The 27,558-nt window shown below is 47.5% G+C and overlaps 1 protein-coding gene across 4 annotated transcripts; it reads right to left on the bottom strand.

The window, feature by feature from the left end:
• Positions 1-415: 415 nt before the first annotated feature.
• Positions 416-26,629, bottom strand: EEF1D (eukaryotic translation elongation factor 1 delta). 4 transcript variants are annotated; one of them, XM_054984777.1, is made up of 9 exons: positions 26,520-26,629; positions 16,414-16,537; positions 12,823-12,894; positions 6,883-6,954; positions 5,136-5,235; positions 4,850-4,953; positions 3,743-4,006; positions 1,308-1,502; positions 416-507 (listed from the first exon to the last, which is right to left on the bottom strand). In XM_054984777.1, exons 2-9 carry the CDS (start codon positions 16,531-16,533, stop codon positions 469-471), a joined length of 966 nt encoding a protein of 321 aa, XP_054840752.1. In that variant the 5' UTR covers positions 16,534-16,537; positions 26,520-26,629; the 3' UTR covers positions 416-468. The 4 variants fall into 4 exon arrangements, with proteins under 4 accessions (XP_054840752.1, XP_054840753.1, XP_054840754.1 ...); XM_054984778.1 differs by lacking the exon at positions 6,883-6,954; XM_054984779.1 differs by lacking the exon at positions 12,823-12,894.
• Positions 26,630-27,558: the final 929 nt, after the last annotated feature.

Genomic DNA, 27,558 nt, shown 5'->3' with positions numbered 1-27,558 from the left:
CATGCACAGAAGGGCTGCAGCCTCCATTTGTCCAAGTTACATGTGTGGAGGGGCCAAAGGGCACTACTGTGGGGGTCAAGTTTAGCCAAACTAAACTCAGGTGGCTCAAAAGCAAGCGAGCCGCACCAGGTGATTTGATGGGGTGTCGGTGCTCAGATTAGAATTCCTTCTTAGGGTTAAATACGGGGGTCTAATCCAGGATTATCTACACTACATGCCCCTGCGACATGAACTGGACCTGCACAAACATGCATTGCAAAGTCACACCCCCATGGACCAAAGAGTAGCTTCCCTGGAGGACCGGCAGCCTCACATATGGGCAGAAGCGAAGGAGTTGCAGCCCCTCTGGTCAGGTCCAGCTCCCTTCAACAGAAAAGCAAACGTGGATCAAGGAAAAAAGGCCCTCGCTCAGCCCTGCTCTCCAACTCTTGACCTTTTATTTGCTTTAGAAAGTGTAAAGGTTTGCTGTTAAATCTTGTTGAAAGCAGCTATGTCAACACTCTGTACCTGGAAGACAGAAAGAAAAGGATTACTTCAGTAAGGCCCACAAGCTCTTATGAAAATCCCAAGTCAGGCTAATGCAAAATATTTTGGTGGTTCACGTTATCTCCTGCCAAGGAGATGCCCCAATCTCAACTAGGGCTTCACCATGAAGTCTCCAAGCCCTCCTGGCTTGTACAGAAGGGTGTGCAAAGTCTGCCAAAGGTGCAGAAGAATCGAAATGGACTCCAGAGGAGGAAGCAGGCAGATCTTTTCCCTCTGGTCCCTCACTCCCCTCCAACCGCCACCCTGCAATATCCAATTCCTTTCTCCTCCCAGGCCTTGGCAAATGACCTTCATTGCCTCAAAATAACAAATGCCGGTGTCAGGGGATAAAGACAGCAGTGACAACCTCTGTATACGTGGACTTCATGGAACACAGGCACCCTTGAAGGAAGGGTGCCTGCAAACCTCGGAAAGGCCCTGGCAGCCCATCCTCGGCAGAGAGAGTGCAGCAAGCACCAAAGGTCAAGGACTCCTCTGGACAGCCGTGGCTAACCCTGGGACTCTTCACAGACAGCACAAGGAGGAAGGAGGATGCTGCCGTGGGGCCAAAGTGCAACATCTTGTAGAAGGTGGGAATACATGCTCTGCCAGGTAACAAAGGATTCATATCTGAGCGGAGTCAAGATTTTCCAGCAGGGGCCTGGAATGCTAGGGCATATATATATATATTTCTGGTCTGTGGGAGTCAAGCGGCCCGAGACCTGGAGCCTAGGATGAAAACTGTCAAAAAAAAAAAAACCCGCCCCTCCTGGGGAACTTACGTAGTCTTCAAATTTGGTGATCTCCTCCTCCAGTATATCTGTTCCAACCTTGTCATCCTCCACCACACACTGGATCTGGAGTTTCTTGATGCCGTAGCCCACCGGGACCAGTTTGGAGGCTCCCCAGACCAGACCATCCATCTGAATGGTTCGGACGCGTTCCTCCATCTTGGCCATGTCCGTTTCGTCATCCCACTGAAAAGGGCAAGAGAAGAAAAGGATTCTCTACGCTGGCGGTAAGTGAAATGCAGAGGCTGAGCTTAGCTCGCAAAGGTTACCATGAGACTGTGTTTGGAAATAAAGGAGATTAGTGGAAAGTAAACCTATGAAAAAACAAAACAGAAATATATCCTTTTCTCTCATCTGTGTGGGTTAGTTAAGCTGCTCTTTAGGTTGGCAATTTTCTGAAACTCTAGATTCCCCATTCATCTTAGAGTGTCTCCGCAAAGAGCCTGCATGCCAACCTGCTCTCCCCCCGCTCCACTTTCCCTTGAACAGGTGATTGTCACATGTTTGGTGTGAACAGGTGAGACCTGACATCCTCCTGCAGCCAAGAACCAGTTCTGGAGCAAGTTCAGTGCTGACAGAGAAGGAATGCAGACTGTGCATAACGGTGACCAGCAGTGGGAAAGCTTAGCAGAGTTCCCTTAGGATTTCTACATGGTGAACTATCGTGGTGGTGTGTACGTGTGTGTAGCCACGGTTGTGAACTTTTCCTGACCCAGGAACCACCTTTAACCCTCTTGGTGGCAGCATGGGAACCAATGAGATGCTAGTCAAGTCACATGACAGGAAGGAGTCTTTGAACCTGCCTGTCTTAAAAAGGAATCATCTCCCACACTAGTCAACCTTGCTTTGCTGCTCTGCTCTGCCCTCTGCATATGCAAAAAGGTAGGAAGACGTGATGGAACTTTCTCTGCATGCACACGAACAGCAAGCCCTTCTAAAAAGGAACACAAAATAACTCTGTAGGAGTTCATGACCCAGCAGGTGTGGCTCCATGAAGTTTCCTTGCCAGCAAGCCAATCCCCACCAAGTTGGTATAGGGCTAGTCTAGGTGTGCTCAGGTCACGCCACACTATGTGGGCTGTAGTCTCCCGAAGTTTCTGCATTCTCTCCCAAACAGGCATCCGTGTCTCTCTCTCCTCTGCTGCATTCGGACTCCGTCTACCGATGCTCTGAGCACCCCAAAACAGGATCACCCTGTTGGTGTCGTGCTGTAATGTTTTATTGTAGAAGTTACTGCTGCACTAGATAGTATCTTCCATCTGCATATTATCTGCAACCTGACCTGACAGCTCAGCGTTTTGTGACCTAACACCGCGTGCTTCTAGGCCATGGGGTATATACACATGGTAAACTGGATGGCCCAGGCCAGCCTAATCGCACCAAAGCTCAGAAGCTAAGCAGTGTTGGCCCTGCTTAGTACTTGGATGGGAGACCACCGAGGAAATCCAGGGTCACTTTGCAGAGGCAGGTGATGGCAAACCACCTCTGTTCGCCCCTTGCCTTGAAAGCCCTATGAGCTTGCTCTAAGTCGACTGCGCCTTGACAGCACCTTACACACACACTTACACCACAGACACAAACTGGTTATTAACAAGAGTCTGGAACCCACAAATACGGCAGCCCTACAGAGCAGGAGCTCTGGCTCAGTGGCAGAGCAACCGCTTTGCACACCTTAGGAAGTCTTAAGTTCAAAAGGATCTCAGACAGCAAGTGCTGGGAAGAGACCTTTCTCCTCCGGGGATGCTGGAGAGCCACTGCCCGTCAAACAAGACGATATTGCGTCAGACGGACTCAAGGTCTGAGGCAGGGTAAGCAGCGTGTGGGTGTGACCCCCTGGGACTCGCCATGCTTTGGGTGAAGGCTGGTGACTGCAGAGACCAATGCAACACGATTCACATCTATGCGAGGATTAAAAAAAAAATGCCAGTTCCTGCACCCGGTACTTGAAACCCCTCAGCAACACGTAATTCACATTACTCTGCTTCAATTAGTCCAGGACAACGCAAGCAAGCTTTTGGCCGGGCACAAAAGCTTCATAAACTGAAAACACTCACACCCGTGCACCCACCCTCCACCTCACTCTCCCCCACTCCTGAGATGCCAAGTGCTGCCCAGCGCTTTGAGCTTTTCCAAACTTCTTGGCAAGAAAAAAAAAGAAGGACTTTTCAGGATGCTGAGTTTAGCACCCCTTGTAAAGTTCCCCAAAGGTGGAATACATGCCCCCCCATAAGCTTCTAGCAATCAATCCCTGCAGCCAGAAGAAACAGCATGCTAGAAGAACCCACAAACTTCAGACATCAGAAGGTGGGGCTCTTCTTGACACCTCCCCCCTGGGGTCCACCCAAGATACATTTTGGGAGATAAAAACCAGCCGCAGCGGCACCCCAACCCTGGCCTGGTTCCCCCGCTGGGTGAGAAGGGCTTACGGGTTTGACATCCAGGAGGATGGAGGACTTGGCAATCAGGCCCGGCTTCTTGGACTTCTTCTCCGTGTACTGCCGGAGCCGCTCTTCCCGGACCCTGGCAGCCTCCTGATCCTCCTCCTCATCGTCACTGCCAAAAAGGTCAATGTCATCGTCCTCGTCCTCGGCAGCAGGAGAGTCCGCCCGTTTTGCAAGCGAAGCCGCAGGCAGCTCTACTTTCCTCAAGGGAGCGGGAAACGGCTCCGCTTTCTTCATGGGGGTGACATGCTTCAAGGAGGCAAAAGGAAATAATGAACCCTGCCATGAGGCAAAAGCAAGACCTGTTTCCAAACTGCAAAGTGGGGCAGGAAGGCAAGTCCCAGGAGCAGAAGCTCGTGTTACTATGAAGCAAGGTGACGGCTGGAAAGGACTGCAGGTGCCACTGACAGTAACAGCGAGACAAATCTGTCAGATTCGCACTATTTTATTTTATTTTATTTACATCATTTATAGTCTGCCTTTCTCCCAGAGACTCAAGGCAGATTACACAGTGTGAGATTAGTACAGTCAATGTCAGGAACATTTCCATAAACAATGCCATAGGGTAAATAGATACAAGTTCACAAAGACAGAGCCTTAGCAGGAATCCAATACAACTCAGTGGTAAAGTCAATGGTTCCTAACTCATTAGCAGATCCATCTGAGATCCCCTCCTTACAATGCAGCCTTCCTATCTAAGTAAAAAGCCTTTTTGAATAATTCGTTTTTGCACTGTTTGCAGAAAGCCAGGAGCATGGGGGCTCTCCTGACCTCCTCAGGCAGGCCGTTCCACATGGTCGGGGCCACCACAGAGAAAGCCTGTGTACGGGCTGCTGTTGATTTCGCCCATGTGCAGGGTGGCACCTGCTGGAGGCCCTGTTCAGGTGAACGAAGCTGCCGTGGAGGAGCATGGGGTGGGGGGAGGCAGTGAGGATGGGCCTGGTACCATAGACTTATCTACAGGGCTCGGCAGAACCATCCTGCTTGAGGTATCACAAGAAAAAGCCGCTTCAGAAGGCTCTGCTGGAGAGCATCTACTAGCATTCCACATCTACAAATAATGGCGTGACGGGGAGTTGGGGGCTGCTTTACCTGGGTGGGTGGTGTCGGAGAAGGGTGATGAGAGGTAGATGCCTTTTCCAGTACACACAGGCGAGTTTCCAATCTGGAGATGGCAAGCTGGAGCTCTGTAACCACTGCAGGTGTGGGAGAGAAGACCACAGACAGACACGCATCCATATGGCATTAGCTACAACGGAATCTGGCTGGGAAAGGAAGGATGCACCGGCTCCCCTTCCTTCCAGCCAGGCAGCATAGACACTACCAAGTCCCTCCAGAGAAAATCCAACACACCCTCTGATCAGGTTCTGCCACTTACCACTACGAAGGCTCTGATTCTCCGCCTCCAGACTGACGATCCTGGCAACCAGCTCGTTTTGGTCTCCAGAGGGCCCTGCCGAAGAGGTGCTGCTTGCACTCTGCAACCAAGACAGACAGCGTGAAGGAGGGGGGGGTCAATGTCTGGCATGTAAGCACCATCTTAACAGTGCTGCAACACTGAAGGGGGGGGGAACGGGAGACAGGAGAAGACAAGAAGCAACACAGGGAAAACTATCAGCACACGTGGGATAAACAGAAGGGCACAAAACAGAACGTGCGAAACCTGCCGAGCCGTACTCCTCTTGAACCTGATGATGAACTGGTGCACAGGGGGTCAAGTCCCTCTACTTCTTTAAGGAAATATTTCTGTGGTCTCATAAGGTGAAAGCATTCTATATGCAAGGAATTACTCTCTCTTACATGTGTAGTGCCGCCTTCCAGAATCTTAAATGGAAACCAGTTTCTTGCATATATATGTGTGTGTGTGTGTGTGTGTGTGTGTGTGTATGTATATATATACACATGTATGTGTGTGTGTGTGTGTGTGGCACAAGAACACGGAAGGGCGTGTAGAGGCAGAACACATGCTTTATACCGCTCCAGGTTTTACACAGCAGGCGATAGGACAAGCCAGGAAAGTCACGGCTGATCGACTCAGAATAGGAAATTCTGAATAAGAGGGGCTAATAGTTTGACTTTGCATGGGGTGGCTTTAATCATGTGTTTTGTAGATTCATGTTTCGTGTTTCCTTGCCCCTGACAACCTTTGGGGGAAAACAAATACGATTCCAACTCCAAGGTGGGTAATCTCAGTCTGGTCAGGGACAAGGGTTCACTTATTTACCAGACTAGTGCAGATGGCTCCAATTCTTCTGTAAAGAACTCCACCAGGAACCACGGAATGGATCAACTACTCTGAGTCTCAGGGTTAGACTTGTGGAACAGCGCACTGTGCCCTCCATATTGTATGGCAGACTGCTCTTGAAATTGGGGTAAGTATCAAAAACAGTTTGTAAAACTGTATGGTGCGGGGGGGGGGGGGAGACAGTAAAAAAATTCTATCAGGCTAGCACACTACCTGGGCACAGGCCACGATAGTTCTTTGCTGGGATCCAGTCACCCCTATATCAGTATCTAGCAACGTGTGTGAGAAGATTGTTTTAAATAATTTTAGGTCAAAATGGGTAGCCATGTTTGTCTGTCTGTAGCAGTAGAAAAGAGCAAGAGTCCAGTAGCACCTATAAGACTAACAAAATTTGTGGTAGGGTAGGAGCTTTTGTAAGTCACAGTGAGTCACGGGTATCTGAAGAAGTGAGCTGTGACTCACAAAAGCTCATACCTTACCACAAATTTTGTTAGTCTTATAGGCGCTACTAGACTCTTGCTCTTTTCCACTTAAATAATTTTGACACTGATATGGTTTGGAGGTTTCTAAAAAGTTAAAAAAGGATTGAGAAATTAGGATATGTAAGACTTATAGCTGAAATTCTCTTTCCCCACTTCAGAAAAATTCCTGAAGGGCAAGTGAACACCTTTGTGTGGCTATCTGGCCAGCTGGAAAGCATAACTGGCCACCTGCAAGACTCAGGAATTACAGAGCAGTATGAAGACAGCAGGAAACATGAAAGGTAAGAAAAAGGCTCAAGCACACACAAACCACACTCCCTCTGCGCCACAACAGACGGACAGACGACAGCTGAGGTGTGCTTTCCTCTCCTCCCCTCCCCACCCAGCAAGCGACTTACAGTCGCACGACCCGACTGCTTCTTGCGACGCGCAGGAGGGGCTTCCTGGGGTTTTTGCAAAACTGTCTTGAGCTGGAAAGGGCAAGAGCATTTTTGTTTTGGGTAAAAGAACACTCTCAACTGAGACTGGCTTATGCAGCTGGGGAGGCGGGGGCAGGCAAGCACAGCAGGGAGATCAAGTACATGCACGAAAGCAACCATAAGCTGAGAAAGCATAAATAAAAATAAGAATCTTCTGATATGCCAGAGACCTGCGCCAACCATTCAGACAGAGTGGCTTCGACATCCTAGCCTCAAATGCAAAGCCCCCACTCTCCTCGCTAACTTGCTTAAACAGGCACAATAAATGTGACGCTGCAAATAAACAGTCAGCTTGCCCTGACCACGTCTTACAAGCAGGTTCCACGGGCATATTGCAACCAGAACCATGCCAGGCCTTAGTGGCAAGTGGCATGGTACTTTAAGGACAGGCTGCGTTCTCAGAGAGTGCCTGTAAATCTGGAAATAGGGATCACCTGGTAGGCACGCTATACCTGGGATTTCCAAAAAGCTTTTGACAGAAGTCCCTTTCCAAAGGCCCCGAGCAACCTTAGCAGCCAGGGGAGGAGAAGGGTTCCCCCTCAGAGACTGGGTGAAGAACAGTAGTCATAAAGTAGGAATACGGGGGCTGTTCTCACAAGGGAGGGAAGCAAGCTGTGGAGAACCCCCAAGGATCTGTACTGGGACCAGTGCCATTTAATTCCTTCATAAATGATCTGAACCAGAGTGAAGGAATGAGGTGACCAAGTCTGCCAGCAATACTGTTTACACGCTGTTGGTGCCACTGCACAAACAGGGAATGTCAGAACGATGCTTTCACGAAGGAGTTTTGCTTATTTGGAATTCACAATTGACCAACTCAGAGTCTCTCTACATGAGACACCTCAGGGCACGTTCGTCAAAGTGTAGGGAGACGCAATATTAGCCAGGAAGTGCAGTTTAAAAAGACAGAGCTCCTGGAGATAGCTCCTCAGAGGGTTTGTCAGTTTCATCTTTGCCTCCCCAAAGGGCTCTGTCAATGTCACCTCTCCAGTTTAAAACTGGGTGGGATGGCAACCGAAGGGCAGCAAGAGATGGAAATGGGCTGGAGCTGCCTTCCAGAGCCAGCCTTGGACCTGGAGAGGTTATCATGGGCTGAAGTTTCCCTTCCGGCATCATACAGCCCCTTCACACAGCTCCAGTGTATAGAAAAGCCTTTGCCCTGCCGCCAGCTCTGTCTTTTTAAACTACCCTTCCCAGCTACCGTTGCATCTCCAGACACATGTTCTTCACGTGTCAGATGCCTCATGTAGAGAGACTCCCAAGTCTGTTCCTAAACTTCTGCCAGACAATGTCTACCACAGTGCGGAAAATTATGCTGCTCCACTTTCCGGATCTAATGGGGTTAATTATAAATTGTGGCTTGGACCTTTAAAGTCCCCAGCAGTCCAGGGGTTCAGGATACTGCGTGGACCACCCACTTCCATCACTGATGTGTTTTTGCAGACCTCCTCCATGAACCCGTTCTTCCAGGAGAAGTCCTCTGAATAACCACACGGTACAGGCCCTTCTCAACTGCGCCAGGACCGTGGCCCTTCTTTTCCAAAAGCATCTCCGTGTCAGACTCAAAAAAGGACCTTCGCTTCAGAATACTTAATTTCATCTTTCTGCTTGTTTTGCTGTAATCTGGTTACATTTGCATCACGTTTTTAAAAAGTTTTGTCAGGGTTTTTTTTTTTTTTTAAAAGACTCCTAATGGTTTTAATTTTTGTTTTACTTTTAATATTCCACCAGGCTCCTTGGGATTTTATATAAGCCCAGAGGCAAGAGAAAAACATTCTGATTAAAGTAAAATAGTTCTTGGATTAACTACACTGAATTGTCAGGTTGCAAGTGGCCAGGCTTAGAGCTAAACTACTCCCAGTGGCTTTCTCTTAGTGTTGCACTTTATGTAGGGACAGCACCCCTCCCCGCAAATATTGCATCAGGAATCTGATTCTACTGGCATATATGCTGCAATTTTCCTTCCATTTCTCTCCATACTCCTATTATATGCCATTTATACTTTCATCTCTTGGTATTTTCTAGATTCTTGCTGCTGTCCCCACTAAAAACTTTTAAAATCACCAACTACACTTATCGGCGAGTGCGATTTTTAGGTACGTAACTTCCAATACAGCCTCCTGATCAGAAGCAATTCCCATGAGACATGCCACAAGGTCAGAGTTCTAGTACTTTTTTTTTTCTTTGCAAGCTGCCATGGCTTGAACATTTCAAAAAACACAATTAAAACTTAAGTTTAAGAACAAAGAACTACTGGAAGCCTCTCAGGATAAAGTGCCTTTCAAGGCAGGAAGGGCAGTTCTGACTTTCAACTGCTGAAAAAGTGAAATAAAATAGAGGATCCCCATGCAGCCCCCCAAATGCACAACAGGCAACCACCCCAACACCTTCTGCAGTGCCTCCTTAGTGATCCCAGAGAGCCATGGAGCAGCCCAGCTGGCCGTGAGGTGCTCACGGAAAACAAAGTGGAACAGACACACACACACACACACACACGAGGTCAGGCTGGCAGGTTGAGCTGGGGGGAAAAATCAGTGTGGCTGCAACAGAGCTCTGCAGAAACTGGCACAGAGGGGCTAATGAAAAAGATATCGGAAGCATTAAGGTGATGAAACAGTCTACAATTGTCAAAGAATAAAAAAAGAAATCACTAGAAGAAAAGATAACTAACCCATTTTTTAAACTAAAAGTGACTAAGATGACTGTCAAGCTAGTTATTCTAGTATAATTGCAGGAGGCAGGATTAGGGTGGATATGGATCTTGGATTCCTGCACTCACTCACTCTCACTCTCACTCTCACTCTCTCTCTCACTCTCTCTCTCACTCTCTCTCTCACTCTCTCACACACACACACACACACACACACACACACTTCACTTCATTCAAGGCAGCCCCATCCACCAGCACTTTCAAAGGCAATTCAAGCCACTGCAAAGAAGCAGGGAATGCAGAAGCCGAAAGCAAGGACGTTTTTACTCCTCCTCACCTTCATAAGCCACAAGAAGTATCGCATCAAACCCATCACGAGGCTCATGACTCCCAGAATTCACACAGATTTCCATCCATTTTGGCAGTGCCACACTCTCACTTAAGCACACCACATACACATTGTATGAACTTTTTAGAAGGAAACGTTCAGAGTGATGAAAGCGAGGAATGAGCAATTGCATGAGCAAAGGGACCGCACGCAAAAGCACAGCAGAAAGCTGCATGCATCTGGACACCAGCGGCTTTTGATTCCTCTCTTTCTCATCCCATTCCTCTTCGCCAATTGAAAGGGGTGTCCAAGGTCAGCCGGGGGTTCCAGGCGATTAGCTTCGAAGGCCTAAACAAGCTTGAGGTTTACATACCAAAACTAACTTCAGTCTTATATGCTGCTGAACACCCCAAAGACAGAAAGAGACCATGAAAACAAGCAAGAAAGACACTCTTCATTTTACAAAGCAACAATTCCAATAACTTATTATTTTCATTTATAGTCCACCTTTCTCAGTGGGACTCAAGGTGGATTGCCAAGTATGATTTAAAAAACAAAACCCCTTTTTAATCCATCCCTAACTTCAGATATTTAAGAAGAGTTTGTGTGGAATGCTAACAGCCCTCTCTCCTGTCCTTCAAGCAGATCCCAACGTTGACCACGCATTCCAAAAACCTTGTGCAGGTGTCCCCCCCGCCACCACCATAAACTTGCCTCCTCCAAGTCACAAACTAGCTTTGGCTGAGGGGCAGGACACATCACACACCCAGGAGAGCTCCTTGGAAAATTTCCCACACTGGTGCTGATTAGAGGTGGGCACGAACCAAAATTCATCATGAACCGGGCTGGTTTTTTTGGTTCGCGAACAGGCAGTTCCTCAGAGGGCATTTCTGACAAACCATGAAGATTTTTAGGCCAGTTCGTTTTTCAGTTTGTCGCTGCAGACAGCCTGGTGCCAATCAATCAGTTTCCTAGGCTTTCTGCAGATCTTCTGCTGCCCAGGAAGTGACATATTCATGAACCAACTGACCGGTCTGTGAACCGGGCAATTTCGTGCTGGTTCATGGTTTGTGAAATGCGACGAACCATGAACTGCAATGAACCGCTGCTTTCCCGGTTTGTGCCCATCTCTACTGCTGATCCATTCTCCCCCACTGCTCAGCTCCTCTTCAAAGACAAGGGTTTTTTTCAACGTTTACAATAGTTAGAATACAAGATTTTCATGCTCAAGTGGTATTTATACACAATCTCACTATGCCTCAGACATAGGGCTGTTTCTCTTGACCTTGCCCAGAGAGGCATCACAATAAGAGGGGAGGCGATAGCATAGACTCTTCATAATAAAATCTTTGAGCGACCACTTCCAGAAAAGCTGACTTTCCTCCCTAGAAAAGAGCACTGTTTGGGACAAACATGAGACAGTCTCCATCTGCTTCACTGAACACAATTCAGCTTGTGGGGAAAAGAAGAACATGCACTTCAGCACCTAAGAAGGGTTAACACTTAAAACAGAGTCTCCATTCCTAAATAACCACTGAAAGCACTACTAAAGGTACCCAAAGAACAATCTAAAGGCACACAATTCTGCAGATATCAAATAACAGCTGTATGCCTGCCTATGTATGAATACTGCCCACGTTACTGCAGTAAGACCTGAAATTCACCTCCATACCAGCCCTGCACCTAGAGGCAACAGAGGGATTGTACCCGCTTCTCTGGACAGCCCGTAGTGAGAATTAAAGCAGACAAGGTGGTGGACTGGCCAGCAGCCCACAGTTCACAAGCACGCATCCCCCTGACCGGCTTATTATTTCTCCTAAGGTGCCGTATTATTTCAGAGATGTTTGTTAAGAGCAAAGAAACAGCACAAGAGGTCATGTGGCACATCTTTTGCTTTGCTGGGTTTTTACAATTTCTGACTACCAGCTGAAGACCCTTTAAACTCAAGGGTCTCCAACATGAGCTACCAGTAGCTCGTGGGCTGCTGCAGAATGGCTTGGGTAATCCGCTAGAAGATGCAGCAAAAGAGCACAGAAAGATCCTCCACAAGCTTTTTGAATGTGTGTGCACATAAATGTGTGCATAAGGTTCTAGTTCACAGGATTTTTCTCTGTGCTGCTCAGCTGACGCTTCATTTCTGGTGCTCCTCCTAGTCTCTGCTCTGTATTTAGGACAGGACAAAACTTGGTAACGTGTCGGGGGCAGGGAATAATTCAAGATAGTTCAATACTTAAAGCAGCTGTCGTTAAAGAAAAGGCTAGCGACCCGTTTTAGCTGGGGATTCAACACTGGACCTTCTGCACGCAATGCAAATGCTCTGTGGGGCCACCGCACCCCAGGCCCGCCTGAATATTCCCTGTATTAAAAACATTCTGTTTATACAACACTAGCATGCCAGCAGGACACTTTCCACATTGGTTTTTCTCCAACATACACAGCATTGTACCTTCAGGGCCTTTTTAAATATATATATTTAAATACATAAATATAAGAGAAACAACTGAAACACGGAATTCTTCTCCCACAGCCTCGAGCAGTAATACCCAGCAAAAGCCTTGCCGTGCAAGGGCTCCCATCACACGCCTTGGCTCCACACGCTGAGCTCAAGGGCCAAAGGCAAACCACGGACACCGAGAATTAGTCTATTCCGTGCAACACAGTTAGAGCAGGCAGGAACACAGCGCATGCCTCTTAGGGGGAGAATGTTCTTGGGAAGAGAGCTCAAGCCTGCCTGGCCCATCCCCTCCAAGTTATGGTAAGAAAAGCAACACACGCAGTCTATGGAAATCAATCACAGCGGGGGTGTCTCTGTGAGATATGCCACAGCTAGGAAAAATGAATGCCGTGTAGCCAGCTGGTGAGAGAGCGCCCAGGTACTCACTCCGGCCAGCGACTTCTGGATATTCTCCCTGGCTCTGGCAATGTCGCGTAGGATCGTGCTGGCTCCGTTCTCCTGCAAACAGCGCAGAAAGAACCAAGTGGTTTTTTTTAAAAGGCACACACAGATACAGCAGAAACGACTGAGGGGGGGGGGATCATACAAAAGGAAGGGAGAATGTTTTAGGCGAATGCTATCAAAAAGTCAGCCCCCCGAAAGGCAGCCGTTGTCTCCAGACTGCTCTGTGGCAGGCAATGAGCGCTGGGACACCCTAAGGGTCCAACGCTTCCCTATCAGACAGGCGGGTGTAGCTGTTCATGACATAACCCTCCCAAGGTTGTCCCTCGTCCTTTTCCAGCTAAGCTATGTTTTTGTAGCATGGACACGTGATAGCCCTGCACTGACAAAATCATTTCCAGACCCCATTGCCACATGCTCTGAGCCTAGCAGGTAAGAGGGGTGTTATAGTGTGTCAGGTCTGTCCGACAGAACTGGAGGGAGCAGCAATATCAGCTTAAGGAGACCCAACTTCTAGAGTCAGAATTAAGCAAGCACATTCATCCGGTTGTGAAGTATACTCTGCTTCCAAAGCTTGAAAAAAATAAATGAAAAAAGGATTACGGCTGTGAGGAGTTAGATGGTTAAAAGACACAAGATATGAGAGCCAAGAGAGGGGACAAAGCTGCCATTCGCTAATGCCACACCCTCCGACCCTCGCAAGCCTCACAGATGCCCCCTTTCCTTCAAGCCTTCACCAGCTACGGGCCACCGTTACATGCACCTCTCCAAACTTGGCTAGACATTTTTTAATGTGATAGCTTTCAGAATGCCATATTCTGTACTGGGCTCCACATTTCCCCCTCCAAAACCTTGAATGAAAACTTTCCCGTGGCCACAAGCGACTCGATTTTATCTTGACCTGGGAAGTATCCTTCGGCATAAAGGCTGGACCTAGAAAGTCAAACAGCACCCTCAGTCCCACGGCCCCGGGGGTGGCCTGGGGAGCAGCCCATGGCACACATTCCACTCCTTCACCCGCTGCAAGCAAAGCCCAAACTGGCAGGCATCATCAGCTTTTACAGTAACGTTGTCCAAACTTTGAGCACAGGGTACCCCCTAGTAGCTTAAAACTGGAAGTATGTTTTTATTCTCAAGATGATGTGTTGTTTCCAGGGTCAAGTTATGGGGAGGGGAATTTCTTTTTCTGGAATTCGCTTTTTTAGATACAGCCACCGATTCCTCCTATTCTCTTTTAAAAGAGGGATTTCTCTTTCAAGGCACCCTTTTGGAACTTCCGCCCTCGCACCTGTTTTGTGTTCCAAACCACAGGGTGGTGGTCCCAGCAGGAGGACAGGGAAGTCTGGAAAGACGCCGCCTGCCTCGGAGCATAAAATTTAGAAATTTTGCAGAACCTCCCTTCCCACCCCCTCCTCTCTTCAAATTTCTCTTTGATCAAAACAATTGATTAGAAACTGATACCAAATGCCTAAAACGAGGAACAGAAAAGAACTCTTGGATTTCAGGAAGAAAACAAGTACAGAGGAATTAAGAGAAATTCTCTGAATACCACCAGTTGTTTCTCAACCAGGTCTCAAAATTGTGAACAGCTGTGTCCTCTTCGCAACTACAGGATGACCCAGGCAACAGTGCTTTCCAGCCATCCCACCCTCAGACTGCCCAAGTCAGGCAGGGCTCAAGAGGGGACCATGCTTTTTGGCGCTGGTGACTGGGCTTTTTGGGTGCTCGGAGGGGATGGAGGAACAACACAGGCTAATGCTGCACGGCGTCTGGTGTTGACCAGATGCCATGCATGGTTCTGGTATTGACCTGTGCGGCCCTGTGCGGACCGGAACCAGCGTATCTATGGGACCGTCTCTCCCCATATATTCCCCGGAGGAGACTCCGATCAGGGGACAAACAGCTGTTGGTGGTCCCTGGCCCCAAGGAGGCCCGCCTAGCCTCGACTAGAGCCAGGGCCTTTTCGGTCCTGGCTCCCACCTGGTGGAACGCTCTGTCTGCTGAGATCACGGCCCGGCAGGACCTACTATCCTTCCGCCGGGCCTGCAAGACAGAGTTGTTCCGCCAGGCATATGGCTGAGGCTGGGCCTCCACCGGCCTGAAAAAAGGGGTGTATAAAACCTTCCCTGTGAAGGCTGTCCACCATCCTGTTTTAAATGTGTATTAATACACTGTTGTTTTAATGTAGATGAATTTTTATTGTATTTTAATATGTTATCCGCCCTGAGCCCGCTCGCGGGGAGGGCAGAATAGAAATTTGAAATAAATAAAAATAAAATAAATCTACCCACTCATGGTGCAACGGTTTTGCAAAGCACACTTCAGACTTTCTTATGGAGCACAGTTTGGGAATCACGGTCCTACTGCAGCCCCTAATTGTGCCCTGGAAAGCATCAAATCCACATCGGCGAGAGCCAGTTTAGAAAGATGCTGGCACTTTTGCAGTCAACAAGCTTATGGAGGACTCTCTTTTATAAACTTGTTAACTCCAATGAAAGAGGGTTTCATTTGTTCCTTCTTCCTATTAAGAGGCAGTATCAGTACATATTAAGAATGAACCATGGAAACAGAACACTCGGAAGCTACTTATTCTAGGGGACGCAATACTTAATCCCCTCTCTTTGCCATGGGGAGGGAGTGCTCTACTACATCCTTTACCACCTGCCTCATGTTCTTCTACAATAATCCCTCTTCCTGCAGTATGACAAAGTGATGAATGCAGCAGAAAAAGCCCAGAAGCTGTTCTCCAGGCAACAGAAAGGTCTTGCTACAAAGGCCTGCCCCAGCTCTTCCAAACTTCAACTAGCATCCAAGTAACAACCTCTCGTACTCTGTCAGATCTGTTTTCAGAATTCCCATCACTTATATATGCATTTTGTAACCTGAAGGAAAGGAAGGAAGCAAATGGAAATGAACTCCGTAGGCACATAGGCATGCTTCATGCAGAAATTAGTTCCATTGCTGCAACAGGCCTTTCCACTGCTGTTTGTCACACCGGGCTTCGCCAGAACTTGAATTTCAACCTGCATTAACCTCTTCCAGAGGTGCTCCTAAAGTTGGCTATGCTCAGAAGGTCCAGGAGAGAACAGCCCCTATCTTGCAACTTTTGACAAAACTTTGACAAGGAACATGCTTCTCCAAGTTGAAAGAAGGGGAGCATATCCCGATACTTACAAATCGCCATTTGCTCACTAGTTTTGCCAACTCTGGATGAATCTAGTTTGAGAAATTTTCTTTCCTTGTGCACACTCTACGACCACCCACCAGTTGAGAGGAATTATGCTTCGACATACCAACTGCTGGAGAGGCAAGCACTGGGGAAGAGATGTTGCCTTTAAGGCCCTCTTTTTGGCTTCTCAGAAATATTTGGCTGTTTGGATGGCCACTGCAGGACTCTAGACTAGAGGGACTTCCGGCCTGATTCGGAAAACGGCTCCCCACGTTCAGCAGAGTGTCTAGGAAAACTTCAGCACACCGGGGAGAACATAGTCCCTATGCCCTTCCACCTGTACCAGAAGCACCCTGGTGTCTTCACGGGCCTGGTGCTTCTGTCACAGGAGGTTGTGCGTGCCTTACCTGCTGGCATGAAGGGCTGAAAATTGGACCATTCATCTGTTCATAGTATCTCCTCTCGGCATCATCGTACTTGAACTTGTCAAACCAGATCTTCTCATGCACAAGGAAGTTGGTTGCCATTTTTCTGCAAAGAGAAAGAGACCAAATAAACATCGAGGAATCGTTCGGCTAAGTAGCTAGGACCCATCTTGGTCAAAAATGGCGCATGCTCCTCCCCTTTCAGAAGACACACAGTGACCCTCAACCCAGCAACACCCCCACCAAAGGTCTCAGCTCATCCAATTTGCACAAGCCTTACCACTCACATACCCAGCTGCCTGCTCTGCTGCTTTTTACACAACAGAGTAAGGTAAGTTAGAGCTCCTTTCAGCAACGCATCTAAATCCTGCTCACTCAGTCTCGGATAATTTCTTTTAAAAAAACGGACACATATCAATCAACATAAGAGGATGAAGGGCCCTGCCTCTGAAATAGTGCAATATGCTGAGAAATTACTCTCTCCTGAATTGCCTAGCCTTTCCCAGAAGGGCAAGCACATCAAAGTGGAGGCAAGAAGGCCTATGGGGCCCATCTCCGCCCAAGCAGCACACCTTGCCCACATACATTCCCAAAGATTCTGCAGAAATGGCTTGCGGGTGAAGCTCCTATTCTTGTAGACAAGAAGAGGTGCCTTAATCCGCCTCTGCCAATTAAGCTAGCGCTTCTGCTTGCTCGGAACGTAACTCAGAACCAAGCAGCACCTCCAGGATCTATTGGTGGAGATCACCACCCAGGTTGCATGTTTAGTAGCACTGAATGAACCACTCTTCCAAAACCACCTACAGAACGAGAATCACTGGACAATCCCCAACCATGTATTTTCTTCTAGCTGGGAAGCACCAGCATGCAACAACAGATGTGAGAATTGTGGGTGTGGCAGTGGAATCCACTTTCAAAGGGATGGAGAGTTCAGGTCTATTCATTTAATTGCTTTCCCTTCACAGCTGTGGGAAGGGGGACTGAATACTATTCAAAGCACGTGGCTACACGGGTACTTTTGGGCAGGAGGATACAGTGAAGGATCGCGGGATAAAAAGAACGGGAGGGAGAGAATGCAACATGAAGCCTCAGAAATTGCTGTTATGAAGCTGTTGACCTGGGGACAAATGGCATAAGGGCAAAGAGAAGAAAAGGATTCTCAAGACAGCCACCATTCTGATTTATTCCACTTGCATAATGCCCAAAGCCTTTTCAGATTACGCCAAGCACCTTAGCAGTGTGGCTCTAGAAATAATGGCCATAAAGGGGTGCAGTATCAGTGGTGTCTAAAAACCCTCCCTCTGTCCTGAGGTGCCATCTGACCAAACACACACACAGCTGCTCTCTAAACAAACTGCTAGCGTGTTTCTCAAATAGGAGTAGAGAGTGCTGGGTACCTAGTATGCTATAAAGAGAAGGGCACAGACGCTTTAGGTTCCATAACGCAGTCAGTCACTGTGAGGCACAGGATTGTTATGTTACAGTCAGGGCTTTTTTTCAGCTGGAATGCGGAGGAACAGAGTTCCGGAAACTCTTGAAAATGGACACATGACTGGTGGCCCCGCCCCCTAATCTCCAGACAGAGGGGAGTTGAGATTGCCCTCCGCGCAGCCATGTGACCATTTTGCTGAGGGCGATTTAAACTTTTAAAAACTCCTCCCTTGTTCCAGCTGACTCAAAGTTACATCATTGGCCCTGGGAGCATGCACGCACTTTGCACGCGCACATGTGGTACCAGGGGCACCACCTCCCACCAAGAGTTGCCCCCTGGGCTAGCAACCCATTGAGTTCCACCACCTTTTTTCCCAGAAAAAAAGCCCTGGTTACAGTTAAACAAAGTGGCTGGAGAAAAATAATGGGAATAATTCTATTTAAGTGCGCTAGTAATACTGAAGGATATTGATTGCCACCCAGAAGGGTAAATTAGTAAGGCATTCCTTCTAATCATGGCAGGCTCTCAAATGAAGGCAGATTTCTATTCTGTTCTGCTGACCCCCAGCCCCCAGACCCCACCCCAACATTCTTGCAGTTTACACACAGAAACTCTTCCATCCCTATCCTGGCCCAGTTTAGAAGAAGTTACCCCAGAACAAGCTTTTCCTACTTCGCATTAGACTCTGGTGCACTTGAAGCCCGGGCGGCAGGTGGTGGTGGCTTTGTAAGAGTGGTTCCCGACATTCTTGCCTCCTCATGTTCATTGGCCAGTTTCAAGGCATCCTCTTGCTCACTGGCTAGTTTCAAGGCCTTGGACGCATAATACTGTGCTTCAGCGCTATCATACATGGGCTTACTGAGCCACGAAGATTCACTGTCTTTGTGCATGAAATACCAGGCAGACGGTGTGCGAGAAACATCTTGAGGTACGGTAACAGAGGCCGTGGAATTCCCCCTCTTCCCTGCGCTTCGGCTCTTCTTCTCTTTACGGCTCCTCTTCAAGGAGTCTGGCCGCCCACGTTCCTGCAGCCTCACCTTTCCGGGCGGGTGCCCATCAAACATGTTTGCATAGAAGCTTCTCTCTGCATCGTCATAGATGGGTTTCTCCAGCCAGACTTCTGAAACCAGGGCCTGTAAGCCAGCCATCTGAGGTTTGCCATTCACTGTCTGGTTCAAAGCACCAGGGAGATCGAGAGAGACGAGTGATGTACTGGTACAAACCGCAGCCTCCGTGGGCTGGGCTGGTGTTGAAGGAGTAGGCAGAGCAGTCCCATAGCCCTCATCTGGCGTTTGCTGTTCAACGCCATCTTTGCTGCTGTGTTGTGGCACCGGGGGGAGGTGAAGCACATGTGGCAGGGCCATCAACTGGCTTTGTTCAACGAACATCTTCTCGGCATCGTCAAAGTTGACCTTGTTGACCCAAACATCCTGAATCAGGTGATGACACGCGATCAGGCTGCCGTGGGAGCACTGCAAGAGTGCCAGGTTTCTCTTCGGCTGGACACCTCCTTGAGGCTCGACTTCAGACCAAGGCACCAAGGCAGACTGTGCGGCAGCCCGGGGCATCTCCGAAACCTCCTGTGAAAGCACATCCGCAAGCTTCTTGCGGTAGGCAGCTTCCGCCTGATCAAAGAGGGGCTTGTCAAACCACACGCGGTCTGCCAGTAGCCCCGTCAGGATGATGTCCACTTTGGGCTCCATGGGACGGGTTCTGGGCAAGCACCTCCTCTTTTTCTGCTTCTTGCCACTTGCGGCTCTCCACAGGTCTTCTCTCGGCTCTTCCTCAGCAGACTCGTCATGGCAGAAGCCATTCACTGCCACCATTTCTTGGCAGGTCCCAGCAGCAGCAGAGGCTGCCAGAGTCGCTTCCCGCTCGTAGTGGAGTCTCTCTGCCTCATCGTACCTGTGTTTGTCCACCCAGACTTTTTCTGCTGGATAGGGAAGCTTTCTTGTCCTCATCTTCCAAAAGGGGGCAGGCAGCATTAAGAAACAAGCACAACAACACAGTTGCAAAAATAACTAAGACAGTTGCTAAATGGCATGCAAAAGGTTCTAGCTGCTTCAAGAGCCCAGGTTCTAGAAATACAGCCCAATTCATGGGACTCTGCATGCACCAGGCTTTGTACTGTATGCATTGTCTACATTAAATACAGATCTCTCTTCATATATTCTAACACTTTTGCTATTGTTGCACGTAGAAGAAGAAAACACGACAGCATACAAAATTTTAAAAAGTGTTGTGCTTTGAGGTATGGACCACATACAATAAGAACAATGGCTGGACAGTGTCTGTCCTTAGGAAAGTCTTGTTTGCTGAAATATACTGGGAGAAAAGCGGAGCAGTGACAGATACCAAGGCTACATTCAGACAGCAAACTGGATCACGGTTCAGTTGAAAAGTGCACAAACCTGATTCGTTGCTAGGCTCGCACAACCACCAGGTTCTTCTCTGCTCCCTTCACGCACACAGCAAAACGATGGAACCCCAGTTAGAAACTCATCCATGACATATGAGCATAGGCACATAGGCTAAGTAGAGGTAGGTCTTCTCCTCTACTAACTTAGATACTAAACTTGGATTGAACTCTGCGTTGATCTCCTGGGGAGGAGGGGCTACAGCAAATGTGCTTGCACTCGTACATCATGAGCAGAAAAGGTTAATTTCTAAGTAGGATTCTGTGCAAGACGGGAAGAGAGAGGAAGTGGTCGTGTAAGCCTGGCAATAAACCAGTTTCAAGTACATCTCAAGAACAGTTAAATTTGCTGTCCGACTGCAAGCCAAGCAAATCAAGCCATTTGTTTTACTTTGGATCAGGGCATTTTGGCTTAAACAATGGTCCTGAGCCTGCCAGAGCAAAGCAATCGCTCTCTGAAGACGAGGCTACTGACCACATCAAGTACTTGCCAAGCATAAAGGCTCGTCGCTACAAAGTGAAGGAGCCGGAAAACAGTTTTTCCCCAATCCAATGTTTTAGAATGATGTTCTCCTTTCGTAAGAGGGATCCAATACAAATTTACCAGGAATCGTCAGGATTCCTTCATGTCGCCTGACAGGATTAAACCCAAGAAACGTGCTCATGTGATCTTGCAAAATGATGGCTGTTTATTGTGTTTATGGAAGCTGCCTCAGAAACCACTAGCCTGGCGGTTTTGTGCAGAAGGGCAAGATTTTTAAGCATGTAACCAGTCTGATCTGCGCTCTCATCCAAACTGCACTGAGGACTTGCACAGAGAGGCGAGAGGCACACACGGTCTGTGCCCTAGGTATCTACGAGTTATAACTTTGACGATATACTGTATTTTAAAAGGGTTTGTTCTTAGCACTAGTAGCCTGAATAGCCTTGACTAGCCTGATCTCATCAGAGCCTGGAAGCTCAGCACGGTCAACTATGAGAGACCACCAAGAAAAAACAGGGTTGCTATGTGAAAGAAAGCAACGGCAAGCTTCCTCAGCTCATCTCTCACCTTGAAAACCCCTGGTTCTCGGGTTTGTCGTGAGTCGGTTGGGACTTGATGGCAGAGTTATGTCCTTAGCACACTTTTACGTTCCTGGGCTGTTAACTAAGACAGACTTTGTATTCATAAGCAAATGCGTACTACTTCTAGAACTGAAAATCTGTTAGGAATTAACCTGAACCAAAGACATTCAAACTAATCTAACCGGTTTCTTTAAAAGGATAAATTAACGTTACCTGTTCTCGCATTTATTTTAGTAAAAGTTTCAGTACTTACTATTGATGTCTTGAAGGAGAATATTTGTTTTACAAACTTAGAAAATTTTACTGAAGTGCTAGCCTAACCACATGTGGGAACCTACACCTTTCAAACTCACAGCCAAGATGTTGAAAAGCTGGGAGCTGAGTGACCTGGGACACGGAATTGTGACTAGCAAAAGGCAGTGACATCACAATGCCAGCAAAGGGGACATGGGAGTAATCTCAAGGCTGCCCTCGGGAGCCCCCCAGGACAGCAAGAGGTGCCCTGGGCATTCCCAGCAAACCACATACGACAAGTCCCACACCCACTCTAGCCTCCAGTTCCCACTTTCAAAATACTCTCAGTGACACACTTGTTTAAGAAAGCAAAACAGTTTGTCCCCTGCAGGACAAAAACCCCGTAAGACATGCTAATTGAGCTCAAAGGGAATTCGGGGTGCTCAAGTTTCCCTCTAAGAAAAGGAAGCAGCATTTAAGGGAGATTAAGGAAGCCACAATTTGGGAAGAGAAGGGACCGGAGAAGGGAAGGGTCAAGCGAGTTTAAAAAACGAAGGCTGATGCAAACACAGCTAGTGAACAGAGTCCTCCCACATCCACTGACCATGGGGACAGCGAGCTACAATTTGTGAAGGGAGCATGGGGAAAAAAACCTTCAAGTTTATTCTGTTGTTTATCTGCTTGCGTGGTTTTCCAAGGGTACAAAATACAGGGGAAACGAATCGTCCTTATAAAACTATGGCCATATTACCAAAGGACATTATTAATGAAAAAGGGATTCATCAATAGCAATTTGGGGGTGGGGAGCCATACTCCTCAGTTAAGCGAGGTTTGGTTAATCGCAAACAAATTTTTAAAAAGAAGCCTGGATTTACCAGATAGATGACTGCTGATACAATTCATTTGAGAGACAAAAATCACAAAAGTGAAGCACTACAGGGCGGAGTTAAATGCGGAGCATTCCTCCAACAGACAGAGTCTTCCTCTGATACAAAATGCTCCTTGGTCTGGAAGAAGGCTCTGCACGGGACCAAACAGTGTGGTGGGATTTAGCTTTTTTCCTGCTTTGGTATGATGCACAATTTCCGGGGTGGGAGGGAGATAAGTGCTGTAACTTATTTTTAAAACTGTAAAATTAGAAGAAACTATTGTGAAAAACACAAACCAGGCAGGTGACATCACTTATCTCGAAGAGGTGGCAGGCTGAAATGGTCCAAATGACTTCCACGGACTAGGGCCATACTTCAAAGACAGCCCTGTCTTCTGAACTTAAAAGCTGTGATGGAAAAACCAAGCGTCGCTTCTGAAGAGCAACACCCATGGAGTTCAAGTTCAAGCAGCAACACATGGGCATTTTCAGCAGAGGAACTCTCTTCTACTTGAGGGGCATTAAAGTCCGAAGTCGAACGACTTCTAGAAGCAGCAAAAGGTTTTCTTGTCTTGACTAGTGTTCAACAGTGAGCTAGTACAGCACAGTAGCCAAAAAAAATGTCGGCTAGGAGCAGGCTGGCTCACCTCAGCAGAGATATTACAGATCTTTTTTAAAAATCTAGCAGACCTGGCTTAGTGGAAATCACAACCGAGTCCAGCAAGTAAGAGCGTGGTGGAAATAACTAGCAAAGTAACTGCTAACAAGTACTTACATTTTTAGTTCCTATGACAGCATTAAGAAAGAAGAAAAGTGGGAAAGGTAAGAACATTTTGTTTTAGAGCTGCAACAACCAGAGTAAAAATGGCAAGGAATCAGAAAAACAGGTAAGACTCCCCTCCCCAACACAGAAGAAATTCCATGCTTGAGAGACAGAATCTACGTGCTAGACTGTGAAGCAAGTGGAACTCAACCTCCACTATGTGATATGGGTCCACCATGCAGTATCAACAAAGCTGAGAGCAAATGGCATCAATACAGGATCTCCCAGCAAAACTTCTCAAGCCCTGCCTCACAGGACTAGAGCCTCAAGTAACAAAAAACTTATCTCAAGGTTTGAAAGTTGCAAGTGTTGAAAATTAAATTAAGCAAAACAACAGTCTAGACTAGCCCGATCTCATCATATCTCGGAAATAGGGATGGCCTTGGTTAGTACGTGGATGGGAGGCCATCAAGGAAGACATGGGTCGTTATGCAGAAACAGGTAATGGAACCTACCTCTGTTACCTTCTTGCCTTGAAAACCCCATCAGGGGTTGCCAGAGATCAGTTGCAATTTGACAGCACTTTACACACACACGGGCAGTAAAACCACAGACTTCTGCAAAATGTTTTCTGGAAGTAGTCTAGACTGCATGTGGCACCATGTGCCACAATTAACTCTGCACCCCTTCTGAGTCTCCAATTTAAGGAAAAGGACAAGCCACAAACATCTGGGCTTGGACGACATGCAGATCAAGTTTCCCTCTCCCTGTTTAGAATTTAATGTCCAGCCCGATGCAAGATTCTACAGAACTCAACAGTTCACACTACTCTGAAATAGTTTGGTTGGTCTGTATTTTTTAAAAAATTACACTGCTGTTTTTCAGCGCATTAACACATCTGCCTGCCATTTATATCATACATGGGTTAGATGTGGTATTCTTGGTATTGTATAACTGAAGGAATGAGTACAAAGCGCTTGCAAATGTTCAAACATTTAATTTTTTTTGTCACACAATTTCTGAATACTTCATCTTTTCTAGAAAGCCTGTGATAAAAATATTAAGCTTTGGTTTTTAGATAACTGAACCCTCGTCCTATGTTATATAACAATGGTTTAGACAGAGGGGTTCTCTGAGGACATCCTTCTCACGAGGAATTCCGCAAGAATCACAAGTCAAGATAGTACCTCAACAAGGAGACCTCTAACAGTGACTCAAATATTTATAATAATAATACAGAGCCACAAAAAAGGCAGGATATAAACATGTTAGGTAAGGTAAAGGTAGTCTCCTGTGCAAGCACCGAATCATTACTGACCCATTGGGGAACGTCGCATCATGACGTTTTCTTGGCAGACATTTTGTTATGGGTTGGTTTGCCATAAACATGTTAATAAAGAAATAAACTGCCCAACAGCTCTGAGAAATAAGACAATATTATCCCCATATTGCAGACAGGAGGGCTGAGAGAGAAAAAAGAGATTACCTATAACAATAAAGGGGTAACAGTAACTATTGTTAGTCTGTTATAACAGAATAAAGTGAAATCTGGTGGAACCAGTTATTTCAATATGAGCTTTGGTCAGTCACACCTCCTTTCTCCTGATACACGGGAGATCAAACCGGGAATCCTAAGACCACTTGCATAGGGAATAAATAATACAGGGAGGCTGAGAAGAGATTTCAACTGGCAGCCTCCCAAACCACAGCTCATCTCATTACGTTGTCATATCACAGCTGAATTGGCGTACCTTTCCACACAGGGCTGTTGGAAGGAACAGAGCAGGGGTAGAAAAGGGAGAACAAGGTCTTTGGAGAAAGGGTTACTGCCACAAACTCATCACTAGGCAAGTCGTAAGAACGTAAGAGAAGCCGTGCCGGATCAGGGTGGCTGCTCATCCAGTCTGGCAACCTGTTTTATGCAGCTGCAGACAACCCCCTCCCCCCTGTGGCCCAGTACATGACCATCGCAGGAATGCTGCCGCAGATCCTACCTCCCTTAGTTGGTCCAAGCCCCTTTTAAAGCTATCCAAGCCAATAATCACCACCACATCTTCTGGCAGTGAGTTCCACAAGGCAACCACAGGGCAATAGTGGAAATCCACTGACAATCAGCTTCTACAAAGTACACTTGTAAGAAAAAGAGAAGTTTCTCTACCCACTTTTTCCGCACAAGGCACCATTTCACAGCCCTCTTTCCCAACACTCTCAGCCCATCTCCTTACCTGCAACACAGAAGAAATTAACCTGGCCCGCTAATAAACCTAAAGGATGTTCAATTTTGAAACAACTATGATGATGATAATAATAATTTTATTCTTGAGGGGGGCTGTCTTATTGCACTTGGTACACCATAGGGTTGTCAACTTTAGGATGGGAAATTTGGGAGCAGAGCCTGGGGAGGTCACGAATCTCAGCTGGGGTATGTCACAGAGTTCACCTTCCAAAACAGCCAGTGTCTCCAGATAGAACTGATTCGTGTCGCTTGAAGATCAGTTGTAATTCTGGGAGATCTCCAGCCACCAACAGGAATTTCAGTCAGATGAAGAATCCGTGAAAACTAATCTTCCAGTAAAACCAATTTTTTATATATATACGTTTCCAGTGTAATATATCTTAAGGCTGAATATCTTAAGGATTCATCTTAAGGATGAATCAGGCTTTAGAGAATTGGCTTCTATCCCTCCATGCTTATGTGTATTTGAAAGATTGCAAAGAGATGACTATTTGGTTACTTAATTATATATATATGCAAATAAGTTTTCTATAGTGGAATTGTACAGATTATAAATATTTATGTATTGCTATCTTTATATTAATACATATTAAGCACTTTTTGGATGGACTAACTAACTTACATTATTCACTTTTACACCTACAGAACTGCAAAAGAGGGCGCTACTTGGAACAGCGTACATATTACGCTGATATCTGGTTGATACTTAGGTCTCCGGTGGAAACTTGTATCAGCTTAGCAAGGCCAATCGATAACAACATGTGGCCTCTGCTTATTATTGATTGTGTTTCGGATAATTCAAGTAATAATAATAGAAATCAGTTATGATTCCAGATCTCCAGCCCCCACCTGGAGGTTGGCAATCCAGGTGACAGAGGAGACCCTACAGCCCAGAAAGCCAAAGTCAAAGCGAGGGCAAGCCCCTTCCCGCGGTGCATCATGGGAAACAAGGGCCTTGTATCGCCCCTATTGGAGCGGATTCCCCTTCCTCAGCCCCCTCAACCCCTTTTCAGCGTCGCGTAGCCACTTCCCGCCCAAAGGCCTAGGCCAAGAGACGAGGCAGGCGCCACTCACACAGCGCCCGGGAGAAGGAGGCGGTCAAGGCAGGACCCCGGAGCAAGGCAGGCCCAAGCAGCGCCCTCAGTCCACCCGGCCTCGGCCTGAGAAAAGAGAGAGCGCACGCGCCGCGCGCGACATTCTGGGAACGCGGACTTCTGGAGAAAACCAACTGCGCCTCGGAGACGGGGGTGTAGGGATGGGAAGAAAAGGCGCCTGCTTTAGTGCCTCTTTAAGGAAATTTTATCTCTCTCGCTCTCTCTTTTTGGCTAGCCAGGTGTCACTGGTCAGAACAGAAGTAATAAAAGAACTCGTTTATCTTTGTGATTTTCTTCACCCCCCCCGCGGCCTGTGAAAATGGAATAATCCGAGCTCGGGTTTGGGATTCGTAAAATTTACTGGGGGGGGGGGGAGATGAGGCATTTCTCAGGAACAAAACAGCTCCAGCGGCGGTGGCTTTGCTCTTTCCTGTTGAAATATAACGAGAGAAACAACCTGCCGTGAAATGTAGGAGAAAGAAGAAAGCCGCATTGCTGAAGTGTTTTTTCCTCAACCCCCCTTGCGCTTATGCCGGTTGGAACAGCCCAAGCGAGGGCATTGGGAAAGAGCAAAGGCAGGGAAAAGTCCAACGGACTGCAAAGGGGAAGAGGGCGTGGCTAGGAACGGCGCATGAAGAGAGGGGAGGTAGGCGGCTGCAGAGCGCATGCGCCGCCTCATCCTAAGGCTGGCCAAGGAGAGGACAAAAGGCGGCCGCTCCCTCCTCCCGGCCCCGCCCCCGCCCCGCTTTTCCGCCGCCCCCGCTTATAACGCGCCCCCTTGCTCTGTGCCAGAGGTGCCAACCTCCAGGTGGGGGCTGGAGATCTCCCGGAATTCAACTGACTTCCAGGCCACAGAGATCCCTTTCCCTGGGGAAAATGGCTGCTTTGGAGGGTGGACTTTCTGGCATTATATAGCCAGCTGAAGGCCTGCCCCTCCCCAAACCCTGGCCTATCCAGGCTGTACCCCCAAACCCCCTGGAATTTCCCAGCCCACAGCTGGCCACCCTAATTTCTAGTGC

The sequence above is a fragment of the Eublepharis macularius genome, chromosome 7 (assembly GCF_028583425.1).
Source record: "Eublepharis macularius isolate TG4126 chromosome 7, MPM_Emac_v1.0, whole genome shotgun sequence".
Classification (NCBI taxonomy): Eukaryota; Metazoa; Chordata; class Lepidosauria; order Squamata; family Eublepharidae; genus Eublepharis; species Eublepharis macularius.
The sequence above is the reverse complement of the archived record's forward strand: the minus strand, read 5'-3'. Positions and strand labels throughout refer to the sequence as shown.